The sequence below is a fragment of the Bos mutus genome, unplaced genomic scaffold (genome assembly GCF_027580195.1).
Source record: "Bos mutus isolate GX-2022 unplaced genomic scaffold, NWIPB_WYAK_1.1 CTG200, whole genome shotgun sequence".
Lineage (NCBI taxonomy): Eukaryota > Metazoa > Chordata > Mammalia > Artiodactyla > Bovidae > Bos > Bos mutus.
Window position 1 is genome coordinate 91,219 of NW_027219453.1, and position 20,951 is coordinate 112,169.

General features: G+C 39.9%; 1 protein-coding gene and 1 pseudogene across 1 annotated transcript; one reads left to right on the forward strand and one right to left on the reverse strand.

Moving 5' to 3' along the window:
- Nucleotides 1-7,379: 7,379 nt before the first annotated feature.
- OR52B6 (olfactory receptor family 52 subfamily B member 6) lies at nt 7,380-8,389 on the reverse strand. Its single transcript, XM_005906876.2, is given in 2 exon segments — nt 7,380-7,594; nt 7,597-8,389. Coding segments are annotated over 2 exon segments (1,008 nt in total).
- Nucleotides 8,390-19,823: 11,434 nt separating this feature from the next.
- Nucleotides 19,824-20,744, forward strand: LOC102276689 (olfactory receptor 52H1-like; annotated as a pseudogene).
- Nucleotides 20,745-20,951: the final 207 nt, after the last annotated feature.

The following is a 20,951-nucleotide window of genomic DNA, read 5'->3' on the forward strand; positions in this document are numbered from 1 at the left end:
ACACTGGAGTGGGTTGCCATTTCCTTCTCCAATGCATGAAAGTGAAAAGTGAAAGTGAAGTCACTCAGTCGTGTCCAACTCTCAGCGACCCCATGGACTGCAGCCTACCAGGCTCCTCCATCCATGGGATTTTCCAGGCAAGAGTACTGGAGTGGTGTGCCATTGCCTTCTCCATATATACAATAGTGTGTATATTTTAATCCCAAATTTCTTAAGATTGATTTTTACATTAAGCCATTGGATAGACAGTGAAGCTGTTCACAAGGTGAGGAATTACGGAGACAAAGCAATTTTCTGGGGGGAAAAAATGCACATTTGTTGTTGTTGTTTTTTAAACCAAACTAGCATATCTTGAATATCATTCAGATAAGATTAAAAAACTGAGTTCCAAGTAAAATGTAGTCACTAGATTTTACTACAGATTTGTGAGTCAACACACTGTACAAGTGTTCAAGCCACAAAATGCAATTATATCCCTAAGGAGTTATGTATGGAATGATGGGAAACAAGAGGCTGAAGAATAACATATTGAACTCTTCAAGGCCAGGGATCATTTCTGTATTCATATGTGTATATCTACAGTGTAGAATAATGTACTAATTATTCAGAATTGGCTTGTGGAAGGAAGTACATGACTTCCTTTTCAGGGATCAGATCACAGAAAGAAAATAATATAGACTCCTCTTTGTCTCCTACAAGTCTGTCAGACTCTGCAACCTGGAGTTATTATTTTTTTATCTTCTCTTGACCCCTGTTGGTTCACTAGAATTATCTGCCTGGACCCTGATCTTGCTTTTATGACTGTAATACTAAACCTTTCTGAAAGGGGGCAACATTCTGTGATTTCCAGATTGAACCTGTTTTTCTTTTCTCCCACAGGACGGAAACCAGAAAGGAATATATGGATGGGTTTGGGGTGGGAAGTGTCAGCCACTTTGCCTGGTGAACTATATCACAGTTCACAGTGAGCCCTTGTGGGACTCAGGGTAGTGAAGATGCATTACTGAGCAGTTAGCAGATACAGGTCACTGAGCTGAGTATTAAGGATTCATGATCAGTAGGAGTGAGCAAGTATCTATGGTAAGCGAGTTTGGCATGTTCTCAAAGTCAGTGGGGAAGGTGGAGTAAAAAAAGTCTCAGGATTGGTAATTCTTTTTCTAAGTCCTCATATTTTATTACTGAAAACTTGGTTATTGGGCTGCAGGAATTACAGTCTGAGCCGTTAAATTCTGCCTGTTGATTTCATTGTTGGGGTGCTTTGACTCACATGCCTTTCAAATTCTGAACCAGTCTGTGGTGGTGGTTTAGTAGCTAAGTCATGTCTGACTCCTGTGATCCCATGGCCTGTAGCCTGCTAGGCTCCTCTGTCCATGTGATTCTCCAGGCAAGAATACTGAAACGAGTTGCCATTTCCTTCTCCAGGGGATCTTCACGACCCAGGAATCAAACCCAGGTGTCCTGTATTGCAGGCAGATTCTTTGCTAACTGAGCTATGAGGGAAGCCCTATTCTGAGGGAACCATTGTGGGAGTTGTAGTATTATGAGCCAAGCTTTCCATCACTGTTGAAGGAACTCAAGTCTTGCCCTCAGGCCGTATAAGATCCATACCCTAGATCATGGAATTTCTGGAGTTTTTCCATACTTAGTCACTCACTATAAAAGCCTCTCCTGTGGAGTTATTGTCAGGCTAGTGAGATTGTCCTTCTCTGACTTCTTTTAACTCTTCCTCTACTCAGAATGGCAGGGTGATTTGTCCTTTATGAAGCTTTGGCTTTAGCTGAGGAGGCAAAGACTCTATGTTCCTTTGAACTATAGGAAAGACTTGAGACAAATTGAACTCTATAATACTGAGAATTGTACTGCTCTTCAACAAGATGTTCTGCACTTATTATATCCAGAGACTTCAAGAAGTAAAACCAGGACAGATTGATATCTGAGACAATGGTGTGCTAGTGTGGTATATCAGTTATCTCCTGAGTCAGACCTAGGAGACAGTAGGAAAAAAGGTATCTCTTTTTAGGTAGTATATGGTATATAAATTATATTTCAATAAAGTGCTAATTTAAATTAAAGAAAAGAAACTGGACTCCTGCAGCAGAAAGAGAAAGAAATGTGAGCTGCGGGCCTCTCAGTCTCCTCTTACCTCATGACTAAATTCCTTTATTCAAGGAATTAATGCCTTAATCCAAGAAGCTGCCTCTCCTATCCCATTTAGCTTCCTGGGCCAGGGTCTGGTGGGCAATGAATGGCCTTTATTTACACAACCACTTCATGGCCAGAGATCAGCTTTTCTATGCTTTCTCCCAAACTTGGGTTACATTTTAAACCTGCAAAATTCTCTACACATCTTTATCCAACATCAGCCAACTACTGAAGTCTGGTGGAGGAGGCAAAACCCTTTGAAGGGAGGATGAAGGCCTCCTGGCTTCACTCGCCTATACCTGCATGTGCAGAAGAAAACAGAAAATAAGAAAAGCTTCTGGGGCTGGGGAAGTGGCAGGAGGAGCCAGAAAAACCTCCTATAACGTGAATTCAAATACGTTCAGTCATTCCAAGTCTAGAATGCTGCACCATGAATCAGAAAGTGGGAAGAGGAACAAATGTGTGTTCTAAGCAAGAAACAACTGTATCAGGATTTTAAAGAACAGTGCATGCGTGCATGCTAAGTTGCTTCAGTCGTGTCTGACTCTTTGCCATCCTGTGGACTGTAGCCTGCCAGGCTCCTCTGTCCATGGGATTCTCTAGGAAAGAATACTGGAGTGGGTTGCCATGCTGTCCTCTGGGGATCCTCCCCACCCAGGGATCAAACCCACATTTCTTATGTCTCCTGTATTGACAGGCAAGTTCTTTACCACTAGCACTACCTGGTAAGCCCCATTAAGCTATACACTCATCATTTATTATTTGTATGATATTGATCATGTTATTTAACTTTTTAAGTTGAGATTCACAAAACATAAGATTCACCACTTTACAGTGGGCAATTCAGTGGTTTTTAGTGTACGTGGGAAGCCCTTAAAGAGTAGTAGGCTTCAGTAATTCAACAGGCTAATAGATAGTGATACTGAGGGCTCAGCCTCAGTGATCTTTACTTTTCCATCACAATTTAAAGCAAAAACATGCTTACCAATTAAAAATAATTAGAAGAATTGAACTGAAGCATAATTGAGATGTATTTAATAATAAGTTAAGCTTCCCTGGTGGTTCAGTGGTAAAGAATCCACCTGCCAATGCAGGAGCCACAGAAGACATGGGTTCAGTCCCTGGAAGGGAAAGATCCCCTGGAGCAGGAAACGGCAACCCACTTCAGTATTCTTGCTGTGATAATCCCATGGACAGAGGAGCCTGACAGGCTATAGTTCATGGAGTCACAAAGAGTCAGACACAACTGAACACACATGCTTTTACTGTGGAGCATGGGTTCTAGAGCAGGTGGGCTTCAGCAGTTGTGGCACATGGGCTTAGATGCCTATAGCATGTCCGGATCTTCCGGGACCAGGGATTGAACCAGAGCCTGCAGCATTGCAAAGCAGATTGTTAACCACTGAAGCACCAGGGAAGCTCTCAGAGATTTTTTAATGTACTTAATTTTGATATTTCAAAATTATATTTGTTTGTAATCAATTATTGTAAACATTAGGTTAAAACATTAAACTAAAATTTTTTGATTGTTTTCTTTTTTCTCATTAGAAAAATGAAATTGGAGCTTATTGCATGAAATATATAAAATATATATATATAATCAGTTCAGTTCAGTTCAGTCACTCAGTCATGTCTGACTCTTTGCTACCCCATGGACTGCAGCACCCCAGGCTTTCTTGTCCATCAACCAGTTCCTGGAGCTTACTCAAACTCGTGTCCATCATGTCGGTGATGACATCCAACCATCTCATCCTCTGTCCTCCCCTTCTCCTCCTGCCTTCAATCCTTCCCAGCATCAGGGTCTTTTCAAATGAGTCAGTTATTTGCGTCAGGTGGCCAAAGTATTGGAGTTTCAGCTTCCACATCAGTCTTTCCAGTCAGGACTGATTTCCTTTAGGATGGACTGGTTGGATCTCCTTGCAGTCCAAGGGACTCTCAAGAGTCTGCTCCAAAACTACAGTTCAAAAGCATCAATTCTAATCAAGACAACCTTATATTAATTATGAGGTGATGAGCTATTGAGTTGGATGAGCTATTAATTAAAGCAACAATACAAATAAAGCTATTTTGTAAAGCATTTATTATATCCCAAGTACTATTAAATGATATATATGTGAATATATACTATAAAATATATATTTTTCATCAAATCATTAGGAGAAAAGTACTATTAGTATTTTCTTTTAAATATGAGAAAGTTGAGATATAGAGAAGTGAAGTAACTTGCCCAAAGTCAAAAAAATAATGTACAGAAGATTCAGAATTCTAACGAAGATCCAGAACCCAAAACTTCTCCTGTTTTCTCCTCCACATGATAAATGCTAATAATTTCTTTCTATAACTCTCATTATATTGTCTTCAGGATGCAGAAAGCATTGTGGAAAGAAAAATGAACTGAACATTTATTGAATGCTTACTATAATAAATATATTTTCTAATAGTCATGTATGGATGTGAGAGTCGGACCATAAAGAAAGCTGAGTGCAAAGAATTGATGCTTTTGGACTGTGGTGCTGGAGAAGACTCTTGAGAGTCCCTTGGACTGCAAGGTGATCCAACCAGTCAATCCTAAAGGAAATCAGTCCTGGGTGTTCCTTGGAAGGACTGATGCTGAAGCTGAAACTTCAATACTTTGGCCACCTGATGTGAAGAACTCACCCCTTGGAAAAGACCCTGATGCTAGGAAAGATTGAAGGAAGGAGGAGAAGGGGATGATAGAGGATGAAATGGTTCGATAGCATCACCAGCTCGATGGACATGAGTTTGAGCAAGCTCTGGGATTTGGTGATGGACAGGAAAGCCTGGCATGCTGCAGTCCATGGGGTTGCAAAGAGTCAGACATGACTGAACAATTGAACTGAACTGTTTATGTCATCTTCATCTTCTTTGCAGATGAATAGAAAGTGAAGTTCACAGGGACTATGCAACATCTAGAATTCATTGAATAAGCAGTAGATCCTGGCTTTAACTCACTATCCTGGCACCTAGCACAGTTCTTTCTTCTACTTGACACTGAATCCCAGGGCTGAGAGGAGCTCACTCAAAGAAGAATAAATTTTGAGCATAAATGTGGTATTAAAAAATCTTTAAAATACAAATGTTATGCACATACACACATAATACATAATTGCTATGTATAGGTGCTTATGTTTGAAGCAGTAGTGATAGAACCTTTCAAAATAACCTCTTTCCTCAAGGAATGCATTCTAGACAGGGTATAAAGTCACCAACATGAAAAAGGAAGACTCTAATAAACACGAAGGCATATTCTCAGGACCCAACAAAATGGATGAAAAGAGTAAAAAATCTGCCTGCCAAACAAGAGACGCAAAAGATGCCAGTTTGATGCTTGGGTCAGGAAGATCCCCTGGAGGAGGAATGGTAACCCACTCCAGTGTTCTGGCCAGGAAAATCCCATGGACAGAGGAGCCTGTTGAGCTACAGTACATGGGGTTGCAAAGAGTAGGACATCACTGAGAACAAGAAAAATAATGAGTTATTAAAGAATATGTAAGTCTCTATTATATAAGAGTATGTATTTGACTTATTTTAATTGTGAGTATAATTTTCAAATACAAAACATATTCGGATGGAAAAGACTACTCTGTTCCTATACAATTATCTACATTTTGAGGAAAGCTTTGTCTGTAACAGGTAAAAGTGGCCCAGGCTTATTTGATAAAAGTTTTTGAAATGGTATTTTCATATTTGAAGTGAAGTGAAAGTTGCTCAGTCATGTTCAACTCTGTGAGTCTTTTCCAGTGAGTCAATCTTCACATGAGGTGGCCAAAGTATTGGAGTTTCAGCTTCAGCATCAGTCCTTCCAAGGAACACCCAGGACTGATCTCCTTTATGATGGACTGGTTGGATCCCCTTGCAGTCCAAGGGACTCTTAAGAGTCTTCTCCAACACCACAGTTCAAAAGCATCAATTCTTTGGCACTCAGCTTTCTTCACAGTTCAACTCTCACATCCATACATGATCATTGGAAAAACCATAGCCGTGACTAGATGGACCTTTGTTGGCAAAGTAATGTCTCTGGTTTTGAATATGCTATCTAGGTTGGTCATAACTTTCCTTCCAAGGAGTAAGTGTCTTTTAATTTCATGGCTGCAGTCACCATCTGTAGTGATTTTGGAGCCCAGAAAAATAAAGTCTGACACTGTTTCCACTGTTTCCCCATCTATTTCCCATGAAGTGATGGGACCAGATGCCATGATCTTCGTTTTCTGAACGTTGAGTTTTAAGCCAACTTTTTCACTCTCCACTTTCACTTTCATCAAGAGGCTCTTTAGCTCTTTTTCACTTTCTGCCATAAGGGTGATGTCATCTGCATATCTGAGGTTATTGATATTTCTCCCGGCAATCTTGATTCCAGCTTGTGCTTCTTCCAACCCAGCGTTTCTCATGATGTACTCTGCATAGAAGTTAAATAAGCAGGGTGACAATATACAGCCTTGACGTACTCCTTTTCCTATTTGGAACCAGTGTGTTGTTCCATGTCCAGTTCTAACTGTTGCTTCCTGACCTGTCTACAGGTTTCTCAAGAGGCAGGTCACGTGGTCTGGTATTCCCATCTCTTTCAGAATTTTCCACAGTTTATTGTGATCCACAGTCAAAGGCTTTGTCATAGTCAATAAAGCAAAAATAGATGTTTTTTTGGAACTCTCTTCCTTTTTCCATGATCCAGCAGAGCCACATTTAGTTGGTGATAAATGGATGTGTTTATTTCACCTACTATGATGCTGTGTTAGCATCTCTGAACTTGGATATTTAAACGTGTAATTATGGACATGTATAGCTGATAATAAAAAGAAATATCCGAAGGGACTGTGAATTTATAAGCATGACAGTTTTCAGGGGTTCCAATTGTGAGAAAGATGTTGAACTGGAAAATCTAAATGAAAAAATTATATGTGTGATTAATTACCACATCAAGGAGAAAATGAAAGTAGATACAGAGAAAAGTCCTATTTATATGGTAGATTTCAGGTAAGTTAGATCATTTCCCCTAATTAGATTTTCCTTGAATTAGAGGGGAATCAGGAGCTATTTGAATAATAGATGGAAGAAAGGGGGTTGGGTATTACTATAGATTTCCAAGTCAAGTGTGGATTTGAGTAGAACATATATTTACATTATTGGAATATGGATGATAATAACACAGGGATAAATGGAAGATGTAGAGATGAGGAGACATATAGAAAGGAATTAAGTTGAAGTCAAGTCGGGAGCATTTATTTAGATTCTTTGATAAGATATGAAAACAGCTGTTTAGCCCCTTCCAAGATCTGCTTGGTCCTCACTCCATAAATAATGGGATTGAGCATAGGTGGGATGACCACATAGAGATTGGCCAGGAGGATATGAACATAGCGTGGGATGTGTCTCCCCCAAAACCTATAGGCAAAGACAGAAAAGAGTGCAGGGATGTAGAAGAGTAAGATGACGAGATGTGGGAGCCACAAGTGCTCAGGGCTTTGGACCGGGCATCTTGAGAGGAGAGGTGGAAGACAGCTCGGAGGATGTGAATGTAGGAAACAGCAATAAGGATGACGTCCAGGCCAGTGGAGAGCAGAGCAGCTGCCAACCCATACCAGACGTTGATGGAGATATCAGAACAGGACAGACGGGCAATGCCCATGTGCTCACAAAATGTGTGCGCAATGATATTGACCCGGCAGTAGTGCAGGCGCTTGAGGAGAAAGATAGATGGAAACATGATGATGAAGCTGCGGGCCAGTGTGGCAGCCACGATCTTCCCAATGGTTGTGCTGGTGAGGATTGTGGCATATCTCAAAGGGGAGCAGATGGCCACATAACGGTCAAAGGCCATGGCCAGGAGGACTGCAGACTCAGCCACAAAAAGGAAGTGGATGAAGAACATCTGGGTTAGGCAGCCATCAAAGGAAATGTGGGTAGAACTTAGCCAGAAGTTGGCCAGGGCTTTGGGCATGGTGGATGTGGAGAGTAAGACATCAGTACTGGCCAACATGGACAGGAATATGTACATGGGCTCATGCAGGCTTGGCTGGGAGAGGATGACACAAATTAAAATGCTGTTGCCTGCCAGGGCAGCTACATACATGGTGCAGAAGGGGATTGAGAGCCAGATGTGTAGGTCCTCCAGCCCAGGGATGCCAAGAAGGAAGCAGCCCGCCAGGCGAGTATCAGAGTTGTTCACAGCAGCTGTGTTGTTAGCAGACAAAAAGGCCATAATTTTCTGCAGAGATCTCACCTGTGCCATAGGGGAAAAATAGCATCAGACTTTGTATTTATTAGCAGAGTGCACATAAAGGTTTGCAATCAGCCACCAGGTCTGCACACACTCACAGATCCTACAACCATGATGGGTTCTGCACACATGCATATTCTCTATAGAAAATCACACCCAATGTCTGTGCAAAGTACACAGTTCTAGACCCTGTCCACAGACAGTCTCAGTGTCGTCATTCAGACCCTCTACCCCATTTGGCTATAAGATTTTCAGGCATCTTCTGAGTTTGAAAACACTTTGGCTCTGAAGTGTGGTGCTATCACCTAGAATATGAAGGAAGGTGTGGAGCTGTGGAGCAATGCTTCTTAAAGTGCCATCCCCAGGCTAGCATCGTCAGCATCACCAGGGAACTTGTAGGTTCTTGGACCCTGCCACACACCTAATGAATCAGAAACTGGAGCAGCAGTCTCTATTTTAGCAAGATCACAAGGTGATTCTGATTACAGCTAACGTTTATGAACCAATGTTGTAAGAATGTCTTTACTTTCTTCCCTTTCTAGTCTAGATGTCTGTCTCACAGGACTGATAACTTCTCCATCCCAATTAGTTCCTGCTGCATTCTCTGGGAAAATACTTAAACTTCATATAAATCTAACTGGTGCTTCCCTCAACTCACATAGTCAGTTCAGTCACTCAGTCGTGTTTGACTCTTTGCAACCCCATAGACTGCACTACGCCAGGCCTCCCTGTCCAACATCAGCTCCCAGAGCTTACTCAAACTCCTGTCCATTGAGTTGGTGATGCCATCCAACCATCTCATCCTCTGTCATCCCCTTCTCCTCCCACCTTCAATCCTTCCCAGCATCAGAGTCTTTTCAAATGAGTCAGTTCTTCGCATCAGGTAGCCAAAGTATTGGAGTTTCAGCTTCAGCATCAGTCCTTCCAATGAACATTCAGGACTGATTTTCTTTAGGATGGACTGTTTGGATCTCCTTGCTGTCCAAGGGTTTCTCAAGAGTCTTCTCCAGCAACACAGTTCAAGAGCATCAATTCTTCAGCACTCAGCTTTCTTTATAGTCTAAATCTCACATCCATACATGACTACTGGAAAAACCAAAGCTTTAACTAGTCAGGATGTGAAGAAAATGACACAGTCATATCAGTGGTCTTTAACATGTTAGACCACTTGCCCCCTCAGTCCTATTAAATTATTCTCACGACTATAAAGCTTTTAACTGCTGCCCAAATTCCTTCTTCTCAGCTGAATGTCCCTCCTACCTAACTGAAACTTAAAGACTGTCAGGAGCCAACTCCTCATCTTATTATTCCACTCCTGTAAATTTGTCTTATCTCTGTAAGTGTCCGTGTCTCCTTTCCTCCACTGTCAGAGGAAGCAGTGATGATGTCTTTTTTGCATTTCAATATCTCCTCTCTTAGAACTATATTTTACTTTACCTAGGCATGAGAAAGCTCCCTTATCTATGTATTTGTTTATTTAGAGAGTACAAAGACAATATAAATCAATTATATTTTTATACTAGCAGCAAACAACTATAAGACTAAATTGAAAATTTTCTTTTTATATTTAACTCAAATTTTCAAAGCCTCTGCACTAAGAATTGCAAAATATTGCTAGAAGAATTTTTTTTTAATGAAAATAAATGGAGAAGTATAGGGTTTCCCTGGTAGCTCAGCTGGTAAAGAATCTACCTGTAATGCAGGAGACCCTGGTTTGATTCCTGGGTCAGGAAGATCCCCTGGCAAAGGGATAGGCTATCCATTCCAATATTCTTGGGCTTTCCTGGTGGCTCAGACAGTAAAGAACCTGCCTGCAATGTGGGAGACCTGCGGTCAGTCCCTGGATTGGGAAGATCCCCTGCAGGAGGGCATGGCAACCCACTCCAGTATTCTTGCCTGGAGAATCCCCGTGGACAGAGAAGCCTGGCAGACTGCAGCCCATGGGGTCACAAAGAGATGGACATGACTGAGAAGTGTACCATGTACACAGAATGGAAAACCCAATTGATTGTTAAAACATCAATTTTCTCAAAATAAATATATAGCTTTAAAATTTAATTTTCCAGCTTTATTGAGGTATAATCAACAAATAAAAATGGTGTATATTTAAGGTATACAGCATGATAACATATGTATACAATATGAAATGATTGCTACAACCAAGTTAGTTAACATACCCATTACCTCACACAGTTGCCATTTTAATTTTGTGCCTTATCTCAAGTAATTTTTGAAACAAGCTGGATACACATATACACACACCAAAAACCCACAAAACCCCCATAAATATATGCATATGTGGGGCTTCCCTGGTGGCTCAGATGGTAAAGAATCTGCCTTCAAGGCAAGAGACCCAGGTTTGATTCCTGGGTAGGGAAAATCCCCTGGAGGAGGAAATGGCTGCCCAGTCCAGCATTCTTGCTTGGAGAATTCGATGGGCAGAGGAACCTGGCAGACTATAGTCCACGCGGTCACAAGGAGTCAGACATGACTGAAGTGGCAGTGCGTGCATATGCATATGCTCACTTGCATGCATGCTAAGTCACTTCAGTCATGTCTGACTTTTTGCGACTGCATGGACTGTAGCCTACCAGGCTCCTCCATCCATGGGATTTTCCAGGCAAGAGTACTGGAGTGGGTTGCCATTTCCTTCTACAGGAGATCTTCCCAACCCAGGGATCGAACCTGGGTCTCCTGAATTGCAGGCAGACGCTTTACTGTCTGAGCCACCAGAGAAGCTATAAATATCTGTAAAGTATGTATGTGTATTTTCAAGAATAATTTTCCCACCTAATCTCTGAATCAACCTTCTTTCCTACCTTCTCAGGGACTTTGTTCCATCAGTTATCCCTTCTCTTATTTATCAGTAGTTACTCCTAATTTCCTGAATCAGGATTATTTATGAACATTCATATATTTTTAGTCTTAAAAGCAAACAAGAACTTTAGCAGCTACAGTAAAATTTCTTATTCACCTAGTCTGTCTCACTACTTTCTGTTCTCTCTCTCCTTTTCTTCAAAGTCACGCTTTTTGGTAGATGCTTCTTTTGGCTTTGATGTCTTTACCCTCCACTGGTTCTTCTCTTGCCCCTGACCTTTCTTTCTATCCTCATGAAGGGCTCCTCTGTCCCTGAAGGAGGGTTTGGTGTTAGTACTTTCTATGGTTGTCTCTGTGCTTCCCTTACTTTTCAATCTACCTGGCCAATTTTGTCACCTGCCTTAGGTTCATTTACTCTGCTTGTAATAAGACATCCCAAATCTATAACTGCCATTTATATTGCTTTCCAGGCTCCAGATCTAATTATTCGAAGACCTCCCAACTGGTATCCTAGCCTTTAGTCCTTCTAGTCTCTAAACCAGTCTCCATAAATAAATTATATTTCCTAAAGATAATTTTGAGTACTCTGCTTACTTGATCACTGATACTAATTTCCCATTGCCTAACAGAATCATGGTCTATGCTTTCTCCACTGATACTGGTCAAGATCCATGTCTCTGAAGTGTCTCTTCTTTCTTGGTGGTCTTTTATACATTCCACTCCCTCTATCTCCATCCTCTCCTTTAATCTAGCCAATTTAAATATCTCATTCAAGAAGACTTTTCTCATTTCCTAAGACTGTGTTATGTACTTCCTCTGTACTCCTATATTCCCCTGTAGTTATGTATTTCTCTCTCTAGGATTTATCACACTGAAACATTTTTAGCCTCAATATATTATCAGCTTCCTAAGGGTCAGGGCTGTATCTTATTCACCGATGTCTGGGACAGAGTTGACATGTAGCAAATGTTAAAGGAAAACAAGAGAATATGTAAGTTTCCACCCACTCAACCATGGAAGTTCACACGGTGAAGGACACAAGCAAATATTGTAAAAATCACGGATTTATAATCATAGATCTTCTGTGCTCACATTCTTTCCTTGTGTGTGCATTGTGCTCGTTCTTTCTACAGCATCATTCCACATGCTCATCCTCTACTACATGCACCCACCTTTGTCAGTCACATCAGCGCCTGCACAAAATTTTCTTCTGTCATTTCAGTTCCCCTTCTAATAGGCAGACTCTGTTCACATTATCTCTCTATCACTCATTTATGTGATTTCTGCTTCCTTCCAATTCAGGTACCTATTGCTGTTGCCACATCCCCAAACCAAGCAACCAAGCAAACCAGAGCAACTCCAACCACTCTGCTTAAAGTTTCTCTCTAGCAACCTCTGTTTTCAGAACTTTCACTTTTAAAATAGCTGATTTCCATTTCCTTGCCCACTGATTCCTGCTTCTGTCATCTTTGGCAAAATTGCAAGAAAAAGTATCCCTTATATATCAATGAATTTTCCCCACCTGTTTTTGAATCCTTTATCTGACTGCCCTGTCCAGGAAATTTGTCCTTTTTAAGTGATCCCCCAAATGCAGCAAAATAAATTTTTGTTTTTCCTTAATGTCTGAGGATAGAACCTCTATATCATTTATGATTCTTGCATCATCCTCAGGAACCAAAGATCACTTAGTCATCTACCTCTCTATCCTTACCTAGAGAGTGATCTTCCAAACTGCCCTTCTCTCTTCTGACTTCCCAGGAAAACACAATTCACTCCAGCTACTCTAGACTTTTTTTCCCATCAGCCCTCTACTCCTCCTTGAACACTGACACAAAACTTTCCACTTACCTGGTTCCTATTCTGCATCCATTCCTTCATAGTAATAGCCTTCTCTCCATCCTGAAATATCTAATCCAAACTTACCTTCCCAAGGCAACCTTCTCAGACTCACAGTTGCTTCAGTATTTCATGTACAACTTAGGCTTCTTTAATATATAGAATTGAAGCTCACACTTTGCCTCATATGGTGTTTATTCCCTCGTCTCCTTTGGGAGCACAGATTCTCCACCCTCTCTGTCATTCCTTTCCTCAGCTCCAACTTCATCCTGTATACCATTTGGACCAATATGCCTCTGTTCAACATGATCTAAGGCACACAGGAATATGGTATAGAGCTAGATGGAAGACAGCCATTGACAGATAATCTGGGCATCTAAGAGGAGGTGGTCAGCACCAGCTCTGAGGCTCTTAGCCTGAATGTTTCATTGAACTTGTTTTTGTATTACCCATTCCAATACTAGAACTCTTTCACACTTTTAATCCTACCCCTTCTCTCTCTCTCTTTCCATTGTCCTTCCTAAAGCATTTCCTCTTAGGCTTCTTTTATTCATCACCTTTTTTTTTTTTTCAAATCCATGTTTGTACTTCACCTTCGTGCTTTCTCATCACTCCTCCACTGTCTCTAAAAGTCTAGTATATTCATATGTCATCCTAAAAGAAAGAGTATGTAGTGATTGCTCGTTCAAAAATCTGACAAAGGGGAATTTACCTGGCAATCCAGTGGTTGAGATGCTGTGGTTCCCCTTCAGGGGATCAAGTGTGTTTGATCCCTGGTCAGGGAACTAGAATGTGGCCAAACTTAAAAAAATTTTTAAATGAATATTGTGTGATTTTTTAAAAATCTGACAAGGCTTGACCCTTTCTTTGAGTTAGCATTTTAAGTCAAGAGAGGAAGGAATTGTGCCCTCTTACCATGAGAAGCTATCAGTAATTATAATAAAACAGTGGGTATACCATGCTGTGGGAGTCAGAGGCTAAAAGAATAATTCTGCCTGGTGTTTCTAAGAAAGGCTTCACAGAGTGTCAAATTGCAGTTCAAGCTGTAAAGGATGAGTGTGTGTGTACACTTGTGTGTGTGGGAGGGCATGTGTATGAGTTTATTGTGGGTGCTGCTTGAGACAATGAAGGTGAAAAGACTTTCCAAATGAAATAGTACTTTGGTGAATTTGGACAGAATGATAAGAGTGGAATTAGAATACTAGAAATAAAACAGAGATAGCAGAGACTAGAATTCAGGAGATAGGAAATAGTATTAATCTGTCTTAGGATCTTCCACACTTAGAATGACTCCTCTTTTGGAGCCAAGATTTACTTAATTTTATTTGTCAATTGAGATAAAATTCACCTTTTTAAAATATACAATTCAGTGGCTTTTAGTATATTCACAGGTTTGTCGAATCATGGCCCCTATTCCCAGAACATTTCCTATACCCTGCAAATAATTGACATGCCTGAGAGTAGTCACAGCTCAGACCTTATTCCTGTCAGTTCCTGGAAATGCTAATTTGTTTTTGATAGGTTTACCCATTCCAGACATTTTATAGAATAAAGAGTCCTGTAATTTATGATAAAGATATTATTAACATCTTACATTAGTATGACACATTTGTTATAATCAATGAGCCAATATTGATGCATTAGTATTAATTAAGGTAAATATATGGCAAGAGTGAAAGTTGCTCAGCCGTGTCCAACTCTTTGCGGCCCCATGGACTATACAGTCCATGGAATTCTCCAGACCAGAATACTGGAGTCGGTGGCCTTTCCCTTCTCCAGGGGATCTTCTCAACTAAGGGATCGAACCCAGGTCTTCTGCATTACAGATGGATTCTTTACCAGTTAGGCCGCCAGAGAAGCCCTTAAAAATATGTTAACCGAAGTCAATTTCTGATATAATTTGTATCAGAAGTATATATTCTGTTTATAGTGTATTTGCAGTAGAATATTGGTATGTAATTCTTTAAGATTATTTATATAGATACATTTATAGAATATCAATAATAGACTATAGAATTTATGCATTCATATATATCTTTTTTTATATACAACAGCTAACAGTAATTAATATCTTTTGAACATTTAGTATATGTTTTGTAAGTTCAGGAAATAACTCATGTTTTTTCAGAAGAGCTGCATCTTAATATTACTTATTTTGGTATAGCATTCTAGAATGGCATATATCTGCTGCATTTACAACAATCACTTTATAATTAAGAATATGTGTTCCAAAGAATTATAATCTTCTTGGTTTAATAGAGAGGACAGTCAATAGTAAAGATAGTTTCTATTTCTGTGACTCACTGTTTCTTAGGGACATCTTATCAAATAGTCTGTGTCAAGAACTGTAAGTGTCTGAAATTGTACTCTACTTGCAAGACAGCAAGTTAGTCTGTTACAGTTTCATGAGGCTGGTAAAAAACACAAAACTTCTGGGTCAGAGACAGTACATTTTAGCCCATACAGAAATGACAGATTTCTTTAGTTTTTACCTAATGTTCTTTTTTTGTTGTTGTTCCAGAATTTCACCCAGGAAACCTCATTACATTTAATTTCATGTCTCCTCAGACTCTTTTGGATGCAACAGTTTAGTTCATAAATGTTTTCAGTCTTTTAATATTTTAATTTTATTTTAAAAAATAGCTCTTTTGTATATATGTTATATGCTTTTATTTTAAAATGTTATATTTTTTACATTGTTAAAATGGATGAATTTGTTGTTACTGTGAGCTCAGTTTGATTTTTTTGCCATGAAATATCAACTGTGACATATAGAAATGAGAGAAAGACAGTTTCATGTAAGGAACTGAGAGATCTTCATGAACTCACTCACATGGCCAGAGTCAAAAGAATAGGTAATTTTTAGGGAAGCAGAATTTTATTTTATCCTTTTTAAAAAATCTATCTTAATTGATACACCAAGCCAACAAGCATATAGCCACTCTGTTCTGTTTCTCCTTATAATATTCTGGACTTGATATACCTTTGCATTTATAGTAAAATGCAAAGAATAGTTAGCAATACAAAACTACAATGTATTTCAGCCCTTTCTGCAATATGTAAAGTGTGGTCTGCATTATATATCCATTACACTGTTATAAAATACAATTCAAGTATGAAAGGTCTCTGTATGACACTGGGATCTATGATAGTTTTTTTTTTTTTTTGCAAAACATTAACATAATCAATAAAATGAAAGTATGGTAAGTGAGAAAAAAGGATGTCAAGAGTGTTTAGGTTTCTACCATAAGTAGCTGGATGTTAATAATTCATCTCCAGCCATGTGGTAGGCGTATACTAAACAGACAATGACCTAAGGGAGTGGTTTGTGTAATAAAAGTTTACCTCATCTTGCTCAGAAGTCACTGAGTTTTTTCAGTCCAAAAAATATCTCATTACAGTAACACGTAGAGACCAGAAAGTCTCATTCAGTGAAATAGAAGATGATGCAATGATCCAGAAAGACCCTCACTTGATGGAGTAGTTGGGGCTGAGAAACCAAATGAATCAGAATTTGGAGGACTTTGAAAGACTGATAGTCACATCTGTCCTGCAACCATATCTTCTGGAACTAACTAGCATCCCTAACCAATCAACTGTCTTTTCTCCAACAGTTCCTAAAAGCATCTTCTGGGACCTAGAATTTGCAATGTCATCATCATACTGTTCTTCTGATTCAGATGCAGGTGCCTATCTACTTTAATTCATTATTCTTTCAAAAAGTGTTTTTTGATTGTCTATAAATGGCTAGTCTACACAAGCCATACTCTGAAGAATCCTAGCACATTTTGGTTTCTCGCCTCTGTCTAAAACTCAGAGGGGGGACAAATTGAGAGAGTAGTACTGAAACATATGCATTACTATATGTAGTACAGACAGCTAGTGGGAAGTTGCTGTATAACATAGGGAGCTCAACGCAGTGCTCTGTGACAACCTATGGGGTAGCATGAGGGGTAGGTGGGAGAGGGATTCAAGACGGAGGGGATATATGTATACTTATGGCTGATTTGGCTTCCCTCGTAGCTCAGTCGGTAAAGAATCTGCCTGCAGTGGAGGAGACTTGGGTTCGATCTCTGGGTTGGGAAGATTCCCTGGAGAAGGAAATGGCAACCCAGTCCAGTATCCTTGCCTGAAAAATCTCATGGACACAGGAGCCTGGTGGGCTGCAGTTCATGGGGTCACAAAGAGTCAGGCACGACTGAGCAACTAACACTTCACAATTATGGCTGATTCACATTGTTGTACGGCAGAAACCAACATAACATTGTAAAGCAAATATCTTCCAACTAAAAATAAACTGAAAAGAAAACCTAGAATCGTATCCTATGAGTGAATGCTATCATTTATAGACTACGAAAATGATAGACAATTAGATACTAATAGTACTGACTTGGAACTGAAGTCCCGGGAATCCCCCTACTTTTAGAGCACTCATTTTTCAGAGTCCCTGCTATCCATCCCTGAGCAAACCACCATGAGGTAAAAGTCATGCCAACCATATGTGTTTGTCTTTCCTGGCTGGAATTAAATTTGTTTCTCCCCATGCTTCATCTTCTGACCTGGGTACCCTTCTTTTTCTTTTTATATATCTTCCTCAATTGTTCTTTCCTGCATCTTGCTGTTATTACCCTTGGAGTTCTCCATGACAACCTCTCTCCTGACTTTCTAACTCAGCACTAACCTCAAAATCAGAGGCCTGTGAATGTTATCTGAGTGTGGGAATGGTGCTACAAGTCTTGGGGTGGTAGACTGGGAGAGATCCAGATCGTATAAAAGGTCCTGTGGTAGACAGAGTAGTGGCTGGCCCCTCAAAGATATGCACATTCTAACTCTTGGAAACTGTGCATATATTATTTACAAGTTAAAGAAGATTTATGCTTGATAATCAGCTGACTTAAAAATGGAGGGATTATACTGGATTATCTAATGCAATGCAATTGCAATGATTTTTATAAATGGAGAGGGAGATTGAAAAGATTATAATCAGAGAGAAATATGTGACTACAAAGGTCAGAAGTCAGAATAGTGACTTCTGTGTAAAAGACTAAATCCTCTCTGTGTGTATACACACACACCTCTTTTGGTCTAAGGGAAAGGTTTCTTGTAAAAAAATCAGAAAAAAAATAAGTAAACAATGGCAGACTTAAAATATCAATTTTACTACTGAGACTGTATGAATGGTTATTCTATGTGAAACCTTACCTCCTCCCAGTCTGAATAGACACATTCAGACAGAAAATGTGTCCTTAAGAAGAGTTTTCAATCATTAATGAAGGATGGCTACATATCTAGGAAAGATGATCTAGGAAAATAAATAAGAAAATAATGCATAGATTTAACTACCTGATTGTTTGGTAAAATGATTAATAACTGTGATTATATAAGCAGGGAAGTAGACTGTATGGTTCAGCTATACTAGAGAAGGTTTCTTGGAATCATTGGCACTTGTAAGGATCAGGAGCAATAAGTAGACAAGATTGCATTTCTGGAAAGCATAGAAATATATGTGATTAAATGTAGGGATGATGGAAAATTATGGAGGGGCCTATATGAATACCTTTTAAGGAGTAGTGTCTTAAAAATTTCATATTTTCAAAAGAGAAATCTGACAGCATAAGGTGATGAAGGGACTTGCAAGACATTGGAAGAATTATTCTATGTTTCTAATTAGTGATGAAGATGACTTGAGAGGGAGGAAAAGAAATGGAATAGTCAGACCAAACAGGAATTTCAAAAAAGGATCATATGAGCCAGCAAATGAGATATAGAGACTGAAGGAGAATGGAGAGTCAGCAGAGCCAGTCCTCAGATGACTGTGTTCCAGCAGCTGGGGAATGATATGATTTTAAAGTGCAGTAGCTGGTCAGGAATTGGCAGAAAACAATGAGTCTTAGAGAACTGAAGAGTTGACAGGATATTTAGATGAATATTTTCTTCTAGCTATTGAAGTGGTTGGAGTAACTAGAAAGTAAAAGATTGGTTCGTCAAAAACCTAATGATACATTGGCACTACAAATGTAGATTTGCTATTTCACATGTAGTTCCTGTTACTTCTTTGGATTCAAACTTCAGAGAAGATATTACTTAGACTCATGGAGGTAAGACATTTGATATTTACATTCTTGAGATGTCTCAGACTGGTTTACTTTGTGAGAGCAAGCTAATCTTGAAATTTTAGTTAACATCCAAGGGCCAATATGCTCCTATGTCATAGGTCTGTCGGGGCTTTGTTCCACTGCAGCAACAATGCAATTGTGGCAATGTCCATAGATGGGGGATCATTGGTTTAATTGGGATCTCATGGCATTTTGGTAAATGCTGTAGTGGTTGTGACAATAAGTAGGTTACATTTTCCCTAGTGCTTATTAGTAAGTAAAGTAAATAGTAAAAAGTCACTCAGTCGTGTCCGACTCTTTGCGACCCCATGGACTATAGCCTATCAGGCTCCTCCGTCCATGGGATTCTCCAGGTAAGGATACTGGAGTGGGTTGTCATTTCCTTCTCTGGGAGGGAAGTTACTGCTGCTGCTAAGTCACTTCAGTCGTGTCCGACTCTGTGAGACCCCATAGACAGCAGCCCACCAGGCTCCCTCGTCCCTGGGATTCTCCAGGCAAGAACACTGGAGTGGGTTGCCATTTCCTTCTCCAATGCATGAAAGTGAAAAGTTCTTGTTAGATGATAGGAAAGGAGGGATCCTGGTTGTAGAAAAGACTTGAAAGGAATTAATTTCATTGACAGTTGGTCCTAGGAATCAAATGTGATATTTTGTTCTCAGGGAATGACAATCCACATGATGGCCACTTTGAATTTGATCAATTTTAATCCAGACTCCTTCATTTTGATGGGGATCCCAGAACTGGAGCAGTTCCACATCTTGTTTGGGATTCCTTTCTTCTCCGTCTACCTTGTGGCCCTTGTAGGCAATGGCATTCTTTTCTACCTCATCACTATGGACCATAGTCTCCATGAACCCATGTTCTTCTTCTTCTTAATGCTGGCCTCTGGAGACCTCATATTATTTACTGTAAGTGTCCCCAAAACACTTGGCATATTCTGGTTAAAAGCTCAGGAAATCACATTTTCTGGCTTCCTCACTCAGTTGTCCTTTCTTCACCTTAGCTTTTTTCTGAACTCAGCCATCTTGTTGGGCATGGCTTTTGATTGTTACATGGCCATTTGATACCCTTTGAGATACACTAGTGTCTTGATACCCAAGACGATTGTTAAGATCATGGTGGGGACTGCGAGTTGAAGCTTTACTGTTATTTTGCCTGTTGTTTTTCTGGTGATGCGTTTGCCATTCAGCAGGACCCGTATCAACCTTCACATATATTGTGAGCATATAGGGGTGGCCCGACTTGCCTATGCTGACATCTCCATCAGTATCTGGTATGGCTTCGCTGTGCCTATAATGACTATTATCTCAGAAATGATCCTCACTGGCATCTCCTACACTCTCATTCTTCGTGCTGCTTTCTACCTTCCATCCAGAGATGCCCTCCAGAAAGCCCTCTGCACTTGTGGTTCTCATGTCAGCGCCATCCTCATGTTCTACACACCAGCCATGTTCTCTGGCCTCACTCATCGCTTCAGCCACAGCATCTCTCACACATTTCACATCGCATTTGCCAGTCTCTATGTAGCAATTCCACATGCACTCAAACCCATATTCAAAACAAAGCAGATCAGGGACAAGGTCATCCTTCTATTCTAACCTAAAGGGATGCAGTGACCTGGGGATAAGAACACAGAGAGAAAAATTGTGAGAAATCAAATAATCATATTGATTTAAGAGAACTTTCTTTTGTAAATAAATAACTGGAAGCCTTCAATCAATAATGGATCCAATTCCTATGAATTTCACGGCCTCAGTTCTACTGGAAAAAAATTATTGGTAGAATTAGAGGGGGAGAGGGGATTT